This window comes from Heteronotia binoei, chromosome 8, assembly GCF_032191835.1.
Source record: "Heteronotia binoei isolate CCM8104 ecotype False Entrance Well chromosome 8, APGP_CSIRO_Hbin_v1, whole genome shotgun sequence".
Taxonomy (NCBI): domain Eukaryota; kingdom Metazoa; phylum Chordata; class Lepidosauria; order Squamata; family Gekkonidae; genus Heteronotia; species Heteronotia binoei.
The window spans coordinates 126,314,869-126,334,581 of NC_083230.1; the positions used below are offsets into that span (position 1 = coordinate 126,314,869).

General features: G+C 53.5%; 2 protein-coding genes across 2 annotated transcripts in view; both read right to left on the reverse strand.

Moving 5' to 3' along the window:
• LOC132575776 (carboxypeptidase A1-like) overlaps positions 1-12,286 on the reverse strand; it is a 34,029-nt gene extending 21,743 nt beyond the window's left edge. Inside the window, exons 1-5 of the mRNA XM_060244467.1 lie at positions 12,045-12,286; positions 10,229-10,398; positions 9,535-9,652; positions 8,742-9,189; positions 2,284-2,364 (exon numbers count right to left, since the gene is read on the reverse strand). Of these exons, the coding sequence (XP_060100450.1) occupies positions 2,284-2,364; positions 8,742-9,189; positions 9,535-9,652; positions 10,229-10,398; positions 12,045-12,286 (1,059 nt within the window). The remainder of the gene's footprint in view (positions 1-2,283; positions 2,365-8,741; positions 9,190-9,534; positions 9,653-10,228; positions 10,399-12,044) is intronic.
• Positions 12,287-16,683: 4,397 nt separating this feature from the next.
• Positions 16,684-19,713, reverse strand: part of LOC132576660 (carboxypeptidase A2-like) — a 30,004-nt gene continuing 26,974 nt past the window's right edge. The window contains exons 10-11 of the mRNA XM_060246029.1: positions 19,150-19,234; positions 16,684-17,119 (exon numbers count right to left, since the gene is read on the reverse strand). Of these exons, the coding sequence (XP_060102012.1) occupies positions 16,932-17,119; positions 19,150-19,234 (273 nt within the window). The 3' untranslated portion in view covers positions 16,684-16,931. The remainder of the gene's footprint in view (positions 17,120-19,149; positions 19,235-19,713) is intronic.

Genomic DNA, 19,713 nt, shown 5'->3' on the forward strand with positions numbered 1-19,713 from the left:
CTGGCTTGGTGTCAGGGGTGTGGCCTAATATGCAAATGAATTCCTTTTGGGCTTTTGTACAAAAAAGCCCTATGTGAAACAACAGTGACATCATGTCTAATATACCAGGGGTGGCCAAGGGCAGCTCTCCAGATGTTTTTTTTGCCTACAACTCCCATCAGCCCCAGCCAGCATGGCCAATGCCTGTGGCTGATGGGAGTTGTAGGCAAAAAAGATTGGAGAGCTACCACCTGCCACCCCTGTAATATCCAAATGAGTTCCTGCTGGGCTTTTTCTACCAAAAAAGCCCTGTTTTTCACCATTGCTTGAAAGGTGCCCTCACCCTAAGTAGACTGTTTAGGAGCCTTCTGGGATATTTCTAGGTGCCATCAAGCAGAGAGATCGTGCTGCCTGCTCCATTATGCCTAAGACTTGTTTGGTGTAGTGGTGAAGTGTGCGGACTCTTATCTGGGTGGGGTTGATTCCCCCCTCCTCCACTTGCATCTGCTGGAATGGCCTTGGGTCAACCAGAGCTCTCTTATCTGGGAGAACCGGGTTTGATTCCCCACTCCTCCACTCGCAGCTGCTGGAATGGCCTTGGGTCAGCCAGAGCTCTCTTATCTGGGAGAACCGGGTTTGATTCCCCACTCCTCCACTCGCAGCTGCTGGAATGGCCTTGGGTCAGCCAGAGCTCTCTTATCTGGGAGAACCGGGTTTTGATTCCCCACTCCTCCACTCGCAGCTGCTGGAATGGCCTTGGGTCAGCCAGAGCTCTCTTATCTGAGAGAACCAGGTTTGATTCCCCACTCCTCCACTCACAGCTGCTGGAATGGCCTTGGGTCAACCAGAGCTCTCTTATCCGGGAGAACCAGGTTTGATTCCCCACTCCTCCACTCGCAGCTGCTGGAATGGCCTTGGGTCAGGCAGAGCTCTCTTATCTGGGAAAACCGGGTTTGATTCCCCACTCCTCCACTCGCAGCTGCTGGAATGGCCTTGGGTCAGCCAGAGCTCTCTTATCTGAGAGAACCAAGTTTGATTCCCCACTCCTCCACTCACAGCTGCTGGAATGGCCTTGGTCAACCAGAGCTCTCTTATCTGGGAGAAGCAGGTTTGATTCCCACTCCTCCACTCGCAGCTGCTGGAATGGCCTTGGGTCAGCCAGAGCTCTCTTATCTGGGAAAACCGGGCTTGATTCCCCACTCCTCCACTCGCAGCTGCTGGAATGGCCTTGGGTCAGCCAGAGCTCTCTTATCTGAGAGAACCAGGTTTGATTCCCCACTCCTCCACTCACAGCTGCTGGAATGGCCTTGGGTCAGCCAGAGCTCTCTTATCTGGGAGAACCGGGTTTGATTCCCCACTCCTCCACTTGCAGCTGCTGGAATGGCCTTGGGTCAGCCAGAGCTCTCTTATCTGGGAGAACTGGTTTGATTCCCCACTCTCCACTTGCACCTGCTGGAATGGCTTTGGGTCAGCCAGAGCTCTCTTATCTGGGAGAACCGGGTTTGATTCCCCACTCCTTCACTTGCACCTGCTGGAATGGCCTTGGGTCAGCCAGAGCTCTCTTATCTGGGAGAACCAGGTTTGATTCCCCACTGCTCCACTTGCACCTGCTAGCATGGCCTTGGTCAGCAGAGCTCTGGCAGAGGTTGTCCTTGAAAGGGCAGCTGCTGTGAGAGCCCTCTCCAGCCCCACCCAACTTACAGGGTGTTTGTTGTGGGGAGGAAGAGAAAGGAGATTGTAGGCCGCTCTGAGACTCTGTCCTTGAAAGGGCAGCTGCTGTGAGAGCCCTCTCAGCCCCACCCACCTCACAGGGTGTCTGTTGTGGGGGAGGAAGGGAAAGGAGATGTGAGCCACTCTGAGACTCTTCAGAGTGGAGGGCAGGATATATATCCAATATCATCAACTTCTTCTTCTTGTTTCCATAGGGTACAATGGAGAATCAATCTGTGGGTATCTAAGGCTCTGTGGGGGCTGTTTTCTGAGGTAGAGATGCCAGATTGTCATCATAGCATCTGGAGCCTCTCTTCAAAGGAACCACAAGTTTCAAAACGATTGGACCAGGGGGTCCAATTCTATGAGCCCCCAAAGAAGGTGCCCCTATTCTTCATTATTTCTTATTGAAGGAAGGCATTGAAAAGGTGTGTAGTCCCTTTCAATGCGATGGCCAGAGCTCCCTTTGGAGTTCCATGATGCTTGTCACACCCTTGCTCCTGGCTCCACCCCCAAAGTCTCCTGGCTCCACCCCCAAAGTCTCCAGAGATTTCCCGAGTTGGACCTGACCATCCTAGCTGCTTCCCTCCTTACCTGCAAATCTCCCCTTTCCCCAGCTCCCTCAGTGCGCGGAGGTGTTCTCCATTCTCTGGTCTGATGCGGAGAACTTGGTCTCTGGAGAAGAAAGAGACATGGAGTAGCTGGAATACACTTTGAGGGTCAGCTGAAACAAGGTGTTGTGAAGAAGACACGGAAGGCCCAAGTTCCATCTTTCTCTGCCTCTCTCTGTCTGCCTTGCGAGGTTGTTGTGAGGATGAAATGAGATGGCATCATCCCTAAAGGAAGGATGGCCTAAACCAGGAGTGGCCAAACTGTTGCTTGGGAGCCACACGTGGCTCTTTCACACATATTGTGTGGCTCTCGAAGCCCCATCCACCCCGTTGCAGGCTTGGAGGAGGGATTTCTCTCTCCATTTCACTTCTCCATTCCAAGCCAGCCAGTGGCTTGGAGAATGCCTTTAAAGTTAATGCTGCTTTCTTTCCACCTCTCCTCCCCCCTCCTTGCATCTATTTCCTTCCTTCCTTCCTTCCTTCCTTCCTTCTTCCTTCCTTCCTTCCTTCCTTCCTTCCTTCCTTCCTTCCTTCCTTCCTTCCTTCCACATCATGCCTTGCAGTTCTCAAAAATCTGACGTTTGTTCTTTGTGGCTCCTTCCTTTCCTGTCTTGTGGCTCTCAAACATCTGACGTTTATTCTATGTGGCACCTTCCTTCCTTCCTTCCTTCCTTCCTTCCTTCCTTCCTTCCTTCCTTCCTTCCTTCCTTCCTTTCCTTGTGGCTCTCAAACATCTGACGTTTATTCTATGTGGCACCTTCCTTCCTTCCTTCCTTCCTTCCTTCCTTCCTTCCTTCCTTCCTTCCTTCCTTCCTTTCCTTGTGGCTCTCAAACATCTGACGTTTATTCTATGTGGCACCTTCCTTCCTTCCTTCCTTCCTTCCTTCCTTCCTTCCTTCCTTCCTTCCTTCCTTCCTTCCTTTCCTTGTGGCTCTCAAACATCTGACGTTTATTCTATGTGGCACCTTCCTTCCTTCCTTCCTTCCTTCCTTCCTTCCTTCCTTCCTTCCTTCCTTCCTTCCTTTCCTTGTGGCTCTCAAACATCTGACGTTTATTCTATGTGGCACCTTCCTTCCTTCCTTCCTTCCTTCCTTCCTTCCTTCCTTCCTTCCTTCCTTCCTCCCTCTCTCCCTCCCACCCACGTCACGCCTTGCAGTTCTCAAAAATCTGACATTTGTTCTTTGTGGCTCCTTTCTTTCCTGTCCTTGTGGCTTTCAAACATCTGACGTTTATTCTATGTGGCACCTTCCTTCCTTCCTTCCTTCCTTCCTTCCTTCCTTCCTTCCTTCCTTCCTTCCTTCCTTCCTTCCTTCCTTCCTTCCTTCCTTTTCTTGTGGCTGTCAAACATCTGACGTTTATTCTATGTGGCACCTTCCTTCCTTCCTTCCTTCCTTCCTTCCTTCCTTCCTTCCTTCCTTCCTTCCTTCCTTCCTTCCTTCCTTCCTTCCTTCCTTCCTTCCTTTTCTTGTGGCTCTCAAACATCTGACGTTTATTCTATGTGTCTCTTACATGAAGCAAGTTTGGCCACCGCTGGCTGAGACCCTCCTAAACAAAGCGCTTTGGGCACTAGAAGATCTGGGGGGGGGGGTGATAAATATGGTGCTAAATCATCCCCCTTCCTGCATTCGGCTCCCCCTCCTCTTCCATTACTCACCCAACAAAAAGCTGCTCTCCGAAGGCAGCCGAAAGCAAGAAGCCGAAGATGAGCAGTCGCTCCATGGCCAGCAGTGAGAAAGGCCAGCTGCGTCTGCCGTCCTATATAGGCCCCTGTTTCCCCCCTCCCCCCCCCCCTGCTGGTCTTTCTCAGAGGCCCTGCCATTTGGGGCATATTATTCATGCTGCCTGTTTCGGCCACAAGACTCAAGATAACTCTTCAGCGGGTTCATGAGAAGCTGGGAAGGCTTGCTGGAAGGCCTCAGGTTTATTTGAAGAGGACCTGGAAGGTGAGGTTTGTAGACCTGCGAAGTAAGAAACGGGGCAGAGCCCACCTTCTTTTTCTCTCATTGCTTCTCTTTTCTAGTAGCCCCATGGGCAAGGTTGGAGTTGCCAACTCCAGGTTGGAAAATCCCAGGAGATTGGGGGGCGGAGCTAGGGTGGGTCTCCGTGGTGTACAATGTTATAGACTCCACCCCCCCCTCCAATGCAGCCATTTTCTCTGGCAGAACAGATCTCTGTAGCCTGGAGATCAATTGTCATTCCAGGAGATCTTCAGGCCCCACCTGGAGGCTGCAACCTGAAAAATCTCTGGAGATTTTGGGGGCGGAGCCAGGAGACGGTGGGGCTTGGGGAGGGGAGGAGCCTCAGGATGGTCCAAGGCCACAGACTCCACCCTTCCACGCAGCCCTTTTCTCCAGGGGAGGCTGATCTCTGCCAGCTGGAGATCGGTTGTAAAAGCAGGAGATGGCTTGCCTGTCCTTTGTGGGTCAGGGCCTTCAGCAACCGTTTTGTCTTCCAGTGAGTAACCCTGCAGCTGCTGGGAACGCTGAAGGACACAGCGATAAATAAGCCTTGAAGTGTTGACTGACCTGTCCGTGTGCCAGAAGAAGGAAATGGTAATCTTCAGGCCTCAGGTGACCCTGGATTTTGTTGATCGTGAGGTTGCCTTCGGTTAGAGATGGGGGTTTACTAGGGTTGCCAAGTCCAATTCAAGAAATATCTGGGGACTTTGGGGTGGAGCCAGGAGACTTTGGGGGTGGAGCCAGGAGACATTAGGGGCGGAGCCAGGGACAAGGCTGTGACAAGCATCATTGAACTCCAAAGGGAGTTCTGGCCATCAAATTTAAAGGGACGGCACACCTTTTTAATTCCTTCCTTCCATAGGAAATAATGAAGGATAGGGCACCTTCTTTTGGGGCTCATAGAATTGGACCCCCTGGTCCAATCTTTTTGAAACTTGGGGGTTATTTTGGGGAGAGGCACTAGATGCTCTACTGGAAATTTGGTGCCTCTACCCCAAAAAACAGCCCCCCTCAGAGCCCCAGATACCCGCGGATCAATTCTCCATGATTTTCTATGGGAATAAATCTCCACAGGGAATAACAGAGTTCCCAGCAGACATTTCCCTCCCCTCCCCCCCGCTTTCTGAGGACCCTGAAGCGGGGGGAGGGTCTCCAAACCGGGGGATCCCCTGCCCCCACCTGGGGATTGGCAACCCTAGGGTTTACGGCTGCCACCTCCAGGTTGGGAAATTCTGGAGATTCAGGGATGCAGTCTGGAGAGGGTGGAGTTTGGGAATGGGAGGGACTTCGGTCAGATACGATGCCATCGAGTCAACCCCAAGGCAGCCATTTTCTCCTGGGGAACTGCTCTCTGTAGAGTGGAGATCAGTCGTCATTCCAGCTGATCTAGATGGCCTTATGCCCATTGAGATCGCTCTGCTCTAGGACGGGTGTCACTCTGGGACTCACATTTCTCCTAGGCCCAGAGCCGGCTCGGCCTCTAGGCAAATTAGGTGATTACCTAGGGCGCCAGCCTCTGGGGGCACCAAATTGGGCACCCCCATGTGACTGGGTGACATTACCAGCGCAGAGGAGGGCACCAGAAGTAGGGTTGCCAATCCCCCGGTGGGGGCAGGGGGTCCCCCGGTTTGGAGACCCTCCCCCCACTTCAGGGTCGTCAGAAAGCAGGGGGAGGGGAGGGAAATGTCTGCTGGGAACTCTGTTATTCCCTGTGGAGATTTATTTCCATAGAAAATCATGGCCTGCGGGTATCTGGGGCTCTGGGGGGGGCTATTTTTTGGGGTAGAGGCACCAAATTTTCAGTAGAGCATCTAGTGCTTCTCCCCAAAATACCCCCCAAGTTTCAAAATGATTGGACCAGGGGGTCCAATTCTGTGAGCCCCCAAAAGAAGGTGCCCCTATCCTTCATTATTTCCTACGGAAGGAAGGCATTGAAAAGATGAGCCGTCCCTTTCAGTGGGATGGCCAGAACTCCCTTTGGAGTTCAATGATGCTTGTCACAGCCTTGATCTTGGCTCCACCCCTAATGTCTCCTGGCTCCACCCCCAAAGTCTCCTGGCTCCACCCCAAAGTCTCCTGGCTCCACCCCCAAAGTCTCCTGGCTCCACCCCCAAAGTCCCCAGCTATTTCTTGAATTGACTCGGCAACCCTAACCAGAAGCTAGCCGTGCCTAGATCCATTTCCTCTCTGGGGAACTGATCTTTGTAGTCTGTAGATCTTGGGTTGCAGAAGTCCAGGTGGTGGCTGAAGATCTCCTGTAGGGGTTGCCAGCCTCCAGGTGGGACCTGGGGACCCTCTGGAATCACAGCTCACCTCCAGACTACAGAGATCAGTTTCTCTGGTTGGGGGGGACATGGATTCTTTGGAGGGTAGAATCTGTGGCATTGTGCCCCACTGAGATCTCTCCCCTCCTCAAACACCAGCCTCTTGTGGCCCAGGGGACGAATCAGGCCCCTAGAGCAGAGGTGGCCAACGGTAGCTCTCCAGATGTTTTTTTTGCCAACAACTCCCATCAGCCCCAGCCAGCATGGCCAATGGCTGGGGCTGATGGGAGTTGTAGACAAAAAACATCTGGAGAGCTACCGTTGGCCACCCCTGCCCTAGAGGCCTCCTATCAGGCCCCCAAGCAACTGGCTGTCATCCGCATCCTTCTCTCGCTCTCTTCCTTCCTTCTGCATCACAGCTTGCTTTGCGAGGCTTGCTCAATCGCACAGGAGCTACAGAGCAAAACCTCTACTTTCTCCAATGGCTGAGGCTCCTCCCTTGGGAGGAAGGGGGGAAGACAGAGCTTGCTTTGCCAGGCTCTCTCAATTACGCAGCAGAGCTACTGAGCCAAGCCTCTTTTCCTTCTCTTGGCTGAGGCTCCTCCCTTGGGAAGGAAGGAGGGAGGGATAGCTTGCTTTGCCAGGCTCTCTCAATTACGCAGCAGAGCTACTGAGCCATGCCCCTTTTCCTTCTCTTGACTGAGGCTCCTCCCTTGGGGAGGAAGGAGGGAGGGATAGCTTGCTTTGCCAGGCTCTCTCAATTACACAGCAGAGCTACTGAGCCATGCCCCTTTTCCTTCTCTTGGCTGAGGCTCCTCCCTTGTGGAGGACGGAGGGAGGGATAGCTTGCTTTGCCAGGCTCCCTCAATTACGCAGCAGAGCTACTGAGCCAAGCCTCTTTTCCTTCTCTTGGCTGAGGCTCCTCCCCCTGCTGGTCCCCTGGGGAAGGAAGGAAAGAGCCAGGGCTTCCTTTGCCCAGTTCCCTGGATCCCATGGGAGAAGCACAAAGACCAACAAGTGCTAATGTTTTAGGTGTGTTTTTTAACGTTTTTTAAAAAAATCTTTAGTTGTGCCTGTCTGTGTCCCTTTATAAAGTTTATATCTCTCCTTCCTGGCATTACATTTTATGACACACACGGCCCAGCCAGACAAGGTCTCATTTATGTTAGATCTGGCCAGGGCCTTTTTTGTAGAAAAAGCCCAGCAGGAGCTCATTTTCATATTAAGCCACACCCCCTGACAGCACCATTGTTTAGTATAGGGCAGGGGTGGCCAAGGGTAGCTCTCCACATGTTTTTTTGCCTACAACTCCCTACAATGGCTGGGGCTGATGGGAGTTGTAGGCAAAAAACATCTGGAGAGCTACCGTTCGCCACCCCTGGTATAGGGCTTTTTTGTAGAAAAAGCCCAGCAGGAGCTCATTTGCATATTAGGCCACACCCCCTGGCGCCAAGCCAGCCGGAACTGCGTTCCCGAGGAAGAAGCCTGTTCCACTGAGGAACCGCTCTAACGGTCAGGAAGTTCTTCCTAATGTTGAGCCGGAAACTCTTTTGATTTAATTTCAACCCGTTGGTTCTGGTCCTACCTTCTGGGGTCGCAGAAAACTATTCCACACCATCCTCTATATCAGGGGTGGCCAACGGTAGCTCTCCAGATGTTTTTTTGCCTACAACTCCCATCAGCCCCAGCCAGCATGGCCAATGGCTGGGGCTGATGGGAGTTGTAGGCAAAAAACATCTGGAGAGCTACCGTTGGCCACCCCTGGTATAGGGCTTTTTTGTAGAAAAAGCCCAGCAGGAGCTCATTTGCATATTAGGCCACACCCCCTGGCACCAAGCCAGCTGGAACTGCGTTCCTGTGTGTTCCTGCTCAAAAAAAAAAAAAAACCCCTGGATCTGGTTCTCATCATGAATGAGTTTGACACCCATGAATAAGCTTTGGTGTGTTAGCTTTCATGCGAGCACACAAAAGCTTGCATGGTAGATAAAACTTGGTTGGACGCAAAGGTTGTAACGTACTCAGACAGGAGACGCGAGTCGGGCAACATTCTTTATTCAGAGCACGTTGCAAGAGAGAGAACACGCAGGCCGGGCCCCGCTTATATACAAAACCCCGGTTCAGCCTACTGGACAGGTCAGGCCAATAGTGGCCTGTTGAACTTCCCGCCGCTGCTGGTGATGGGCGGGGCTCGTCGTGCCTTGCGCTGGGTGTCCAGGCACCTGGTCGCCGTCGCGCAAGGCCTGACGCGCTGCCGATACACTACACCCCTCCCCTCCTAGTGAATGCACATAGTCTTGAAGATAAGCTGGAGGTCGCCGTTCCCTGGTGGACCGGCGTAGGGTTTCCGGGGGGGCTCCGGCTGTCGGTGGTTCCGTTGGCGGTGGCGTCGGCTGCAGCTGCTGGTCCGGTTCTGCCGGTCTATCGGTCGCTGCCGGCCCGGCCGCTTCCTGTGTCGGGATATTTGATGGAGGGGATGCGTCCTCCGGTTGAGCCCTGGGCGGCTCCTCCCTGGGTTCCCCTTCTTCCAACCCCACTGGTTCCTCCGGTATTGTGCGGCGGCGTATTTGGTCAATGTGCCGCCTTACTACCTGGCCCCCCTCTGTGGATATGTCGTAGTGGTGGGAACCCGTGACCCTCAGTACTCGTCCCACCACCCACTCGGGGCCCCTGGCGTAGTTTCATGTGTACACCGGATCGCCCGCAAAGAACCCCCGGGCTGCATCCCTGACCTCGGGGTCCCCGCGAATGTCTGAAGCCCTGTCTGGGTGCAGCCTGTCGAGTCGTGTGATGAGCTTGCGCCCCATTAGGAGTTCTGCGGGACTCACCCCGGTGACGGGGTTGGGGATCACCCGGTTGTCGAATAGGAAGGCCGCTAGCCGGTGTTCCCAATCTCCCTGTACTATCCGGCTTAAGGCCTCCTTTGTAGTGCGCACCATGCGCTCGGCTTGGCCGTTGGTGGCCGGATGGAACGGGGCGGACCGTATGTGTTTGATGAGGTACCTCTGGAGGAACGCCTGGAATTCCCCCGAGGTAAACGCCGCCCCGTTATCCGAGACGATGGTGTCCGGGATGCCGTGGGTGCATAATGCCCTGCGTAGGGCCCGGATGGCGGAGGCTGAGGATGTGGATGCTACGGGAAAAACCTCCAACCATTTAGTGTAGGCGTCCACGATGATCAGGAAGATTTGCCCCTGAAAGGGCCCGGCGAAATCGAGGTGAAGCCTCGACCACGGCTTCCTGGAGGGTTCCCAACGTGTGGCGGGCGCGCTAGGCGGATCGGGCCTCGACTCTTGGCAGGCCTGGCACCCCCGCACCCAGCTCTCGATTTCCCCGTCCATCCCCGGCCACCATACGTAGCTTCTGGCTAGGGCCTTCATGCGGACTATGCCGGGGTGGGTCTCATGTAAGGACTCTAGTACCCGCTTTTGTAACGGGGGCGGCACCACCACCCTGCTTCCCCATAAGAGGCACCCTTTGTGGGCTGTCAGTTCCTCCCTCCTGGTCTTGTAGGGTTTGAATTCCTCCCCCATGTTCCCCTCCGGCCACTCCCTCACCACCCAGTCGAGCACCCGTGCCAGTATCTTGTGTTTCTGAGTGGCCTTGGCGACCTCCGCCGCGTGTAGGGGTTGCTCCGGGAGGCTTTCCACTAGCATGATATGGTGCGCGGGGGCGGGGTCTGGACCCTCCTCGGGTAGCGGCAACCTACTGAGGGCGTCTGCGTGGCCCATGGATTTGCCCGCCCGGTGGACCAGAGTGTACATGTAGGAGTTCAGGAACTGGTTCCACCTCAGTACCCTCTGGGACAGAATTTGGGGGATCTGGCGGTCCGGCGCTAGGAGACCCAAGAGCGGTTTGTGGTCGGTGGCGATCGTAAACCTACGCCCATAAAGATAATCATTGAACTTGTGGACTCCCGCTACTATGGCCAGCGCCTCCTTATCGATCTGTGCGTAATTTCGCTCGGCCTGCGTGAGGGTGCGAGAGTAATATGCTACTGGCACCTCCCTCCCGTCCGGGAGTTGGTGCCCGAGGACGGCGCCCACCCCATATGGCGATGCGTCGCAAGCCAGTATGACCGGAAGGTTCTCGTCAAAGTGGTGGAGCACCGCATTGGAGACCAGCGTGTCCTTCACCGCCTGAAACGCGGCGGCTTGGCGTTTGCCCCATACCCAAGGGGCATTTTTGTCTAGCAGCCTGTGTAGGGGTTCCGCCAGGGCTGCCTTGTGTGGGAGGAACGTGTGGTAAAAATTTAATAGGCCCAAGAAGCTTTGGAGTTCGGCCTTGCATTTTGGGGCCGGGGCTTGCACAATGGCTCGTGTTTTCTCCTCCGTTGGGTGGATCCCTGCTGCGTCTACAGCGAACCCCAGGAACTCCACTCGCGGGACGCCCAGTAAGCACTTTTCCCGCTTGACCTTGAGCCCTGCTGAATGGAACCGGCGGAGTACTTCTCGGAGGCGGTTGTTGAATTCCTCTGGGTCCGGGGCGGCGATTAGAACATCGTCAAAAAACGGTTGGACTCCGGGGATTCCTTTAAGGAGAGCATCCATTATGCTTTGGAAAATCCCCGGAGCCACGCTCACCCCGAACTGTAGCCTCCGCACCCTGAAAGCCCCCCTGTGCGTAACTATGGTTTGGGCCTCTGCCGTTTTTTCGTCTACCGGGAGCTGTTGATAGGCCTGTGCCAGGTCCAGCTTCCCGAAGATTTTAGACCCGGCAAGGGCCGCCAGGACGTGGCTTACTACCGGGACTGGGTACGGATTGTCTTGAAGTGCCCTGTTTATGGTGCATTTGTAGTCGGCGCATATGCGCACCTCTCCGTTGGGCTTAACCGGTGTGACTATTGGGGTCTCCCACGTGGCGTAATCTACTGGCTCCAGTACCCCCTGGGCCGTTAATCGGTCCAGTTCTGCCTCAATCTTAGGCTTGAGCGCGAACGGCACCCGCCTGGCCTTGAGCCTAATAGGTCGGACTGTGGGGTCCAGCGGTAGGAAGATGGCCGCCCCCTTGTAACTGCCCAGGGACCCATCGAACACATCGGGGAACTCTTGGCATACGTCCCCGACCCCGCTGGTGGATAGGATTTGCCCCACCCCCTCCAACCGTATACCCAGGGGTTTAAACCATGCCAGCCCCAGCAGGGTGGTTAGCTGGCGCTTGACCACCAAAATGTCCAACCGCCCCTTGAAGGACCCCCGCTCTACATGCACCCGGGCCCACCCCGTGGTCTGGACCGGGTTCTTCTGGAAGTCTCTTAGAACAAAGTCTGCTGGTCTTGTCTGAAACCACCTCCCGGGGCACAGGTCTCTCAGGGTCTCCTCCGATATAATCGAAATGGAGGAACCCGAGTCCACCTCCATTTTGCATGGAGCGCCCTCGATGCGGACCGCCATTTTGATTTTGTTGGGGACGCATGGGGGCAAGTTCAGTACCTGTAGGGAGGTGGATGCGGTGGAGTGGTAGTCCGCCGACTCTTGGTGTGTGGCTGGCCTTCGACGGCCCGTTCTGGCCCGGCAGGCCCTCACGGTGTGCCCGGTCTTTCCGCAGCTCCGGCAGTCCCAGGTCCTGTATTGGCAGTCCCGCCGGTCGTGGGGGCCCCCGCAACTGGCGCACTTGGGGGCAGGCGGCCTTTCCGCCGATGGGGGTCGTTCGGCCGCTCGGGGGCGCTGCGAAGCTCGGTTGGGCGGGCCGACTGGTGGCCGGCGCAGCTGGTGGGCTTCTCCCTCTTCTGGGCGATCCGGGTCCAGGTCCTCGTGGTGCACGGCATCCGACCGACCCCTGGGGAAGGTCTTCGAGGTCCGCTCGAACGCCACAGCCTCGCTGAAGGCGCTCTGTAGGGTGAGCTCTTCCTTGGCGAAGAGCTTCTGTTGGAGCCTCTCGTCGCGGAGACCCCACGTGAAGCGATCGGCCAGGGTCTCCTCCAACTGGGGGAAGTTGCAGTTCCCGGCGATCTTGCGTAGAGCCGCCAGGTAGTCGGCGGCCGATTCCCCCACTGCCTGGTCCCTTCTGTGAAACAGGAACCGACGGGCCACCCGCGAAGGCTGTGGCAAGAAATGGCCAGTGAGGAGTCTGATGATCTCCTCGTAGGACTTCTCCGTGAGGCGGACGGGAGCCGAGAGACCCTTGGCGATCTCGAACGTGGCTGGCCCGCAGACGCTTAGGAGAACGTCCCTCTTCGTGCCGGCGTCGGTGATCTTGTTGGCCCTGAGGTAGAACTCGACCCGCTCCGCGTAGGACTCCCAGCCCTCGGGATTGGCGGGGTCGAATGTCTCGATGTAGCCGGTGGTCCCGCTCTGGGTGGCCATGGCGGCGGTGGTGGCCGGTGGTTGCCCTCGATCTCCGTAGTAGCCGATGAGGCTAGGATCCCACCTTCGTCGCCAGTGTAACGTACTCAGACAGGAGACGCGAGTCGGGCAACATTTTTTATTCAGAGCACGTTGCAAGAGAGAGAACACGCGGGCCGGGCCCCGCTTATATACAAAACCCCGGTTCAGCCTACTGGACAGGTCAGGCCAATAGTGGCCTGTTGAACTTCCCGCCGCTGCTGGTGATGGGCGGGGCTCGTCGTGCCTTGCGCTGGGCGTCCAGGCACCTGGTCGCCGTCGCGCAAGGCCTGACGCGCTGCCGATACACTACAAAGGTACTACTGGACTCTGGCTTTGTTCTATTGCTTCAGACCAACAGGGCTGCCCAGCTGGATCAGGACTCACTGGCGACTAGGGTTGCCAACCCCCAGGTAGAGAGGAACCGTTGTGCAAAAAGGAAACTGACTAGTGACTTTTTGCGGTTGCAGTGTTCGAAGTGTTGGCTCCAAGATGTAATCGCTTGCAAGGTGTGGCTTCTGTCGCTATTAGGAGAATTGTGCCCACGGAATGAAATGGACAATTGCTTACATGCCATAAACGGAGCACTGGTTCTAGAACAGTGGTTATTTGTCAGACCGTCTTTCCCCATACGAACCCCAGAGAGCACTGAGGTCAGCCGGGAAAAATCTAATGGCTATCCCTGGGCCGAAAGAGATTAAACATCAAAATATCAGAGCACGGGCCTTTTCAACGGCGGCCCCTGCCCTATGGAACCAACTCCCTGAGGAGGTGCGGGCCCTGCGGAACCTTGACCAGTTCCGCAGGGCCTGCAAGACCACCCTTTTTAAACTTGCTTACTCAGACTGCTGAAGAAGGCTGTTAAATAAGGATCCGCCAATGCGGCTTAAAGATCTAGACCGCTGTATATAAACTGGCAGAACTAGCGTCAAACATCATCAGCACTGTCAGACTAGACTATTTAATTGTATAGACTGGTTTTTAATGTTGTTAAATAATGTTTTATATTGTTAAATTTAAAGGTTTTATTATACTGTATGTTATTGAGAAATGTTGTTAGCCGCCCTGAGCCTGCCGAGGCGGGGAGGGCGGGATACAAATAAAATTTATTATTATTATTATATTATTAGACGAAGGTTCGAGCGAAACACGTCTTATTGTACCTAGGAAACGTGTCGCTTTAACGCTGAAGACGTTCGTTCATCTTCCTTCTCGCTGAGAGAATTGTCTACGCCGGTTGGTACTGCTGTACCAAGAAAAGAAGAAATATTTCATCTTGTGGACTCTTGGCCAAAGGGGTCGTGTTTGAGTATGTATTATTATCATTTCATTTTTTTTAATTTGCTGTTATAAATAACATCTGCATTGGCATTGCATATATGGAAGAGCATTGAATTACTGTAAGTGGTTTATTGACACGGTTCTCTCCAGGTTTCAACCTATTTCTGTGTTTATTCCCTTATTTACCCAATTCCCAGGTAAGGGCAAGGATCCTCTGGTTTGGAGGCCCTCCCCCTGCTTCAGGGTCATCAGAAAGCCAGGGAGGGGGGGGAGATGGAAATGTCTGCTGGGCACTTTATTATTCCCTATGGAGACCGATTCTCATAGGTTATAATGGAAAACTGATCTGCAGATTTCTGGGGCTCGGGTGTGGGGGGGGGGGTAGAGGCACCAAACGTTGAGGTAGAGGCCTCACTTCAAAACGCCCTCCAAGTTTCAAAAAGATAGGACCAGGGGGCCCAATTCTGTGAGCCCCCAAAGAAGGTGCCCCTATCCTCCATTATTTCCAAGTGGAGGGAAGGCATTTATGGCCTGGGACCTGCCTACCTGAAGGACCGTCTCTCCCCACATGTTCCCCAGAGAGTACTGAGGTCGGGAACCCAAAACCTTCTCGCTATCCCTGGGCCAAAAGAAGCCCGCCTTAAGTCTACTAGGGACAGGGCCTTCTCTGTTATGGCCCCTATATGGTGGAACCAGCTACCGGAGGAGGTGAGGGCCCTGCGGGACCTTACTCAGTTCCGCAGGGCCTGTAAGACAACCCTCTTCCGGTTAGCTTACACCTAACTGATACCGGGACTAATGTAGCTTTATCAGACTCTTGCTATTTATGTTGTTATAAGGTTTGATGTTTTAAGGTTTTAAATGTTTTGATTGTTTTAACTGCTTATATATTTAAACGCTAATCTAATTTTATGTCTTATTATCTGTTGTGAGCCGCCCTGAGCCACTTCTGTGGGAAGGGCGGGATATAAATCATAAATAAATAAATAAATAAATAAATTTAAAAGGTGCGTGGTCCCTTTAACTGTGATGGCCAGAACTCCCTTGAGAGTTCAATGTTGCTTGTCACACCCTTGCTCCTGGCTCCACCCCCAAAGTCTCCTGGCTCCACCTCAAGACCCCAGATATTTCTTGAATTGGACTTGCCCAACCCTACGAGTAGCTCTTTTCAAGTATCTCTCTCTCTCTCTCTCTCGGCTTGGCTTCGCGAACGAAGATTTAAGAAGGGTGCAATAGTCCACGTTTGCTGCAGGCTCACTGGTGGCTGACAAGACCAATGCGAGACAGGCAGGTCCGGCCATAGCAGCTGCAGGGAAAAGTCTGATTTTCAAGTATATAAACTGTTATTAACTTTTGACAGTCCAACCCTTCCTTCATTATTTCTGCGGCAGAAAGGTTTGCTAAACTCCAAAGGAATTTGACCCAGAAGAGTTTTTGCCAGCATAACACAATCTCCAGTTTTTGATTTGAAAATTCCGTACTCTCCTCGGTCCGCGGCAGCGGATAAACCTCCTACAGGAACTCCAGCTAGCGCCTCTCGTCATGATTTAATCCGCTGGGTCGACTCTCCCATCCCCACAGAAATCAATGCGGAGCGTCCTTGATTTAAAGACGCCCTTAAGGAGGACCAGATTATTCTTTTAGAGGTCTGCCAACTTCAGACCGAGTGGTATGTAGGATCATAGAATCATAGAGTTGGAAGGGACCTCCAGGGTCATCTAGTCCAACCCCCTGCACAATGCAAGAAACTCACAAATACCTCCCCCTAAAGTCACAGGATCCTCATTGCTGGCAGATGGCCATCTCCAAGGAAGGAGAGCCCACCACCTCCTGAGGAAGCCTGTTCCACTGAGGAATCACTCTAACGGTCAGGAAGTTCTTCCTAATGTTGAGCCAGAAACTCTTTTGATTTAATTTCAACCCGCTGGTTCTGGTCCTACCTTCTGGGGCCACAGAGAACAATTCCACCCCATCCTCTATAGGACAGCCCTTCAAGGACTTGAAGATGGTGATCCTCTCACCTCTCAGCTGCCTCCTCTCCAGCCTAAACATCCCCAGCTCCTTCAACGTTTCCTCATAGGGCTTGGTCTCCAGACCCCTCACCATCTTCGTCGCCCTCCTCTGGACCCGTTGCAGCTTGTCTAGATCCTTCTTAAAATGTGGTGTCCGAAACTGAACACAATACGCCAGGTGAGGTCTTACCCAGGGATGGAATTCTAGCAGGAGCCCCTTTGCATATTTGGCCACACACTCCTGATGTAGCCAATCTTCTAAGAGCTTACAAAAAAGAACCTTGTAAGCTCTTGGAGGATTGGCTACAACAGGGGTGTGTGGCCTAATATGCAAAGGAGCTCCTGCTAGAATTCCACCCCTGGTGTTACCAGAGCAGAGTATAGCGATACCATCACTTCATGTGATCTGGACGCTAGACTTCTGTTGATACAGCGAAAATTGCATTTGCCTTACATGGGCTACTGTAAGCTCTTGAAGACGGGTTTGTGGCCTAGTATATTTTGTAGTCCATTTGCTTCCAAAGAGAAGACAGACCAGATGCCAAACGTTGCTGTCCAGCATTTCATCGATTTTTTTAATTAATTCATCCATTCATTTCTACACGGCCTTTTGTCACCAAAATGGCTTACGTCATTCTCCCCACACCCCCGTTTTAGCCTCACAACAACCTTGTGAGGTAGGTGAGACGGAGAGAGTGTGACTGAACCCAAAGTCACCCGGCGGCCTCAAGGGCTTTGTTTCGTTGGCCACGATCCCTTCCTCCCCTGCCTGCCCCCCGTCTTCCTCCTCCTCCTCTCAGTAGGGCTGGTCCCGCAAGTATGCCATGGTGGTCTTCAGGGCCAGCCAAGTCTCTTCCGCTGTGGGGACGATCTGATTGGCTGGCAAGAGGAAACCGTGCCGCCCCGTGTCTCGCAGCTCGAAGGCAAAGGAGTACTTGATGCCGTAGTCATAAGACCAGTCGATGCTGCCCCCGCTGGCTTGGTCTGAAAAGGAAAACGACGACGGCAAAGAGGTGACTGAACTCCAAATCCCATCTGGGACAGCCTTACATAGCAAAGTAAGGTAAAGGAGATTGGAAGAGAGCCAGTTTGGCGGAGTGGTGAAGTGTGTGGACTCTAATCTGGGAGAACCGGGTTTGATTCCTCACTTCTCCACTTGCAGCTGCTGGAATGGCCTTGGGTCAGCCATAGCTCTCTTATCTGGGAGAACCGGGTTTGATTCTCCACTCCTCCACTTGCAGCTGCTGGAATGGCCTTGGGTCAGCCATAGCTCTCTTATCTGGGAGAAACGGGTTTGATTCCCCACTCCTCCACTTGCAGCTGCTGGAATGGCCTTGGGTCAGCCAGAGCTCTCTTATTCGGGAGAACCAGGTTTGATTCCCCACTCCTCCACTTGCACCTGCTGGAATGGCCTTGGGTCAGCCAGAGCTCTCTTATCTGGGAGAACCGGGTTTGATTCCCCACTCCTCCACTCACAGCTGCTGGAATGGCCTTGGGTCATCCAGAGCTCTCTTATCTGGGAGAACTGGGTTTGATTCCCCACTCCTCCACTTGCAGCAGCTGGAATGGCCTTGGGTCAGCCAGAGCTTTCTTATCTGGGAGAACTGGGTTTGATTCCCCACTCCTCCACTTGTAGCTGCTGGAATGGTCTTGGGTCAGCCAGAGCTCTCTTATCTGGGAAAACCGGGGTTGATTCCCCACTCCTCCACTTGCACCTGCTGGAATGGCCTTGGGTCAGCCATGGCTCCCTTATCTGGGAGAACCGGGTTTGATTCCCCACTCCTCCACTTGCAGCTGTTGGAATGGCCTTGGGTCAGCTAGAGCTCTCTTATCTGGGAGAACCGGGTTTGATTCCCCACTCCTCCGCTTGCAGCTGCTGGAATGGCCTTGAGTCAGCCAGAGCTCTCGTAGAGCTGTCCTTGAAAGGGCAGCTGCTGTGAGAGTCCTCTCAGCCCCACCCACCTCACAGAGTGTCTGTTGTTGGGGAGGAGGATAAAGGAGATTGTGAGCCGCTCTGAGACTCTGAGATTCGGAGTGGAGGGCGGGATATAAACCCAATGTCTTCTTCTTCTATGTCATTTCTGTTTTTAAAAAGATAGCAATTGTTTCCTTTTCTAATAAACATCTCGTCTTTCTGAATAGAAAACTGGGTTTCTCAATGACCACTTACTTAGTAATGCTACCATAAGAAAATGAAAAGGTAAGAAGAGCCCTGCTGGATCAGACCAGTGAGGGTCCATCAAGTCCAGCCTCCTGCCTCACACAGTGGCCAACCAGTTCCTCTAAAGGGCCAACAACAGGGCACAGAGGCTGTGGCCTTCATAAGAAGAGCTCTGCTGGATCAGACCAGGGAGGGTCCATCAAGTCCAGCCTCCTGTCTCACACAGTGGCCAACCAGTTCCTCTGGAGGGCCAACAACAGGGCACAGAAGCTGAGGTCTTCATAAGAACATCAGAGAGCCCTGCTGGATCAGACCAGGGAGGGTCCATCTAGTCCAGCCTCCTGTCTCACACAGAGGCCAACCAGTTCCTCTGGAGGACCAACTACACGGCACAGAGGCCGAGGCCTTCATAAGAACCTCAGAAGAGCCCTGCTGGATCAGACCAGTGAGGGTCCATCAAGTCCAGCCTCCTGCCTCACACAGTGGCCAACCAGTTCCTCTAAAGGGCCAACAACAGGGCACAGAGGCTGAGGCCTTCATAAGAAGAGCCCTGCTGGATCAGACCAGGGAGGGTCCATCTAGTCCAGCCTCCTGTCTCACACAGGGGCCAACTAGTTTGTTCCCTGGCAACACTGAACTCTTTTAAGTCTTTTAGAGGAGGATTCGACAGGATTCTTTGAAATCCTTTTAACATTCCATGGGATGGCAGGGAACGTTTTAAAAAGAGGCAGCCATATTGGGAGTCCATGTGTTTGAAATGCTCCCAGAGGCTGGCAATCTCTCTCCCTTTTTTGCCATTCTGGTCAGCTTCGGTCATGACAACTGTCCATGTATCCAATGCCAAAGTACTTACAGATCACGGAACAAATTGGCCCAACTTTGTATTTGGTGCCGTAGAGGGACGTCAAGGCGCCGGTAGCTGCTTTCACGACTTCATCCTAGAAGAAAAGAGGAACCCGATTAAGGGACTGCAGCACACACATCTGCCACCAAGAATGGTGGGATCTACAAAACCGTGAAAAGCTATGAGACTGCACAAGGAGAGTCAGTTGGGTATAGTGGTTAAGTGTGCAGGCTCCTTCTCCGGCCGCGTTTGGGGAGAGAGAAACAAGGTCTGCCGTTGGGTTGCGGGAGGGGACACGTCCATGAAATGCAGCCAATGGCACTGTGCTGTTCCGTTTCAGTATGCAGAAAGTAAGCTACTGAACAGGTGACAGCACTTCTTGTGATGTCAGAGGGCGTGGCCTAATATGCAAACGAGTCCCTGCTGGGCTTTTTGTACCCAAAAAGTCCTAGATACAAATTAAAAGGTCAAAGTCGTTCACACCCCATCAACTTGTATTTGCAGCTGGGATTCTTGGCCCCAAGGTGCATTACTTTGCCCTTGGCCACATTGAACCGCATCTGCCACGTTGAC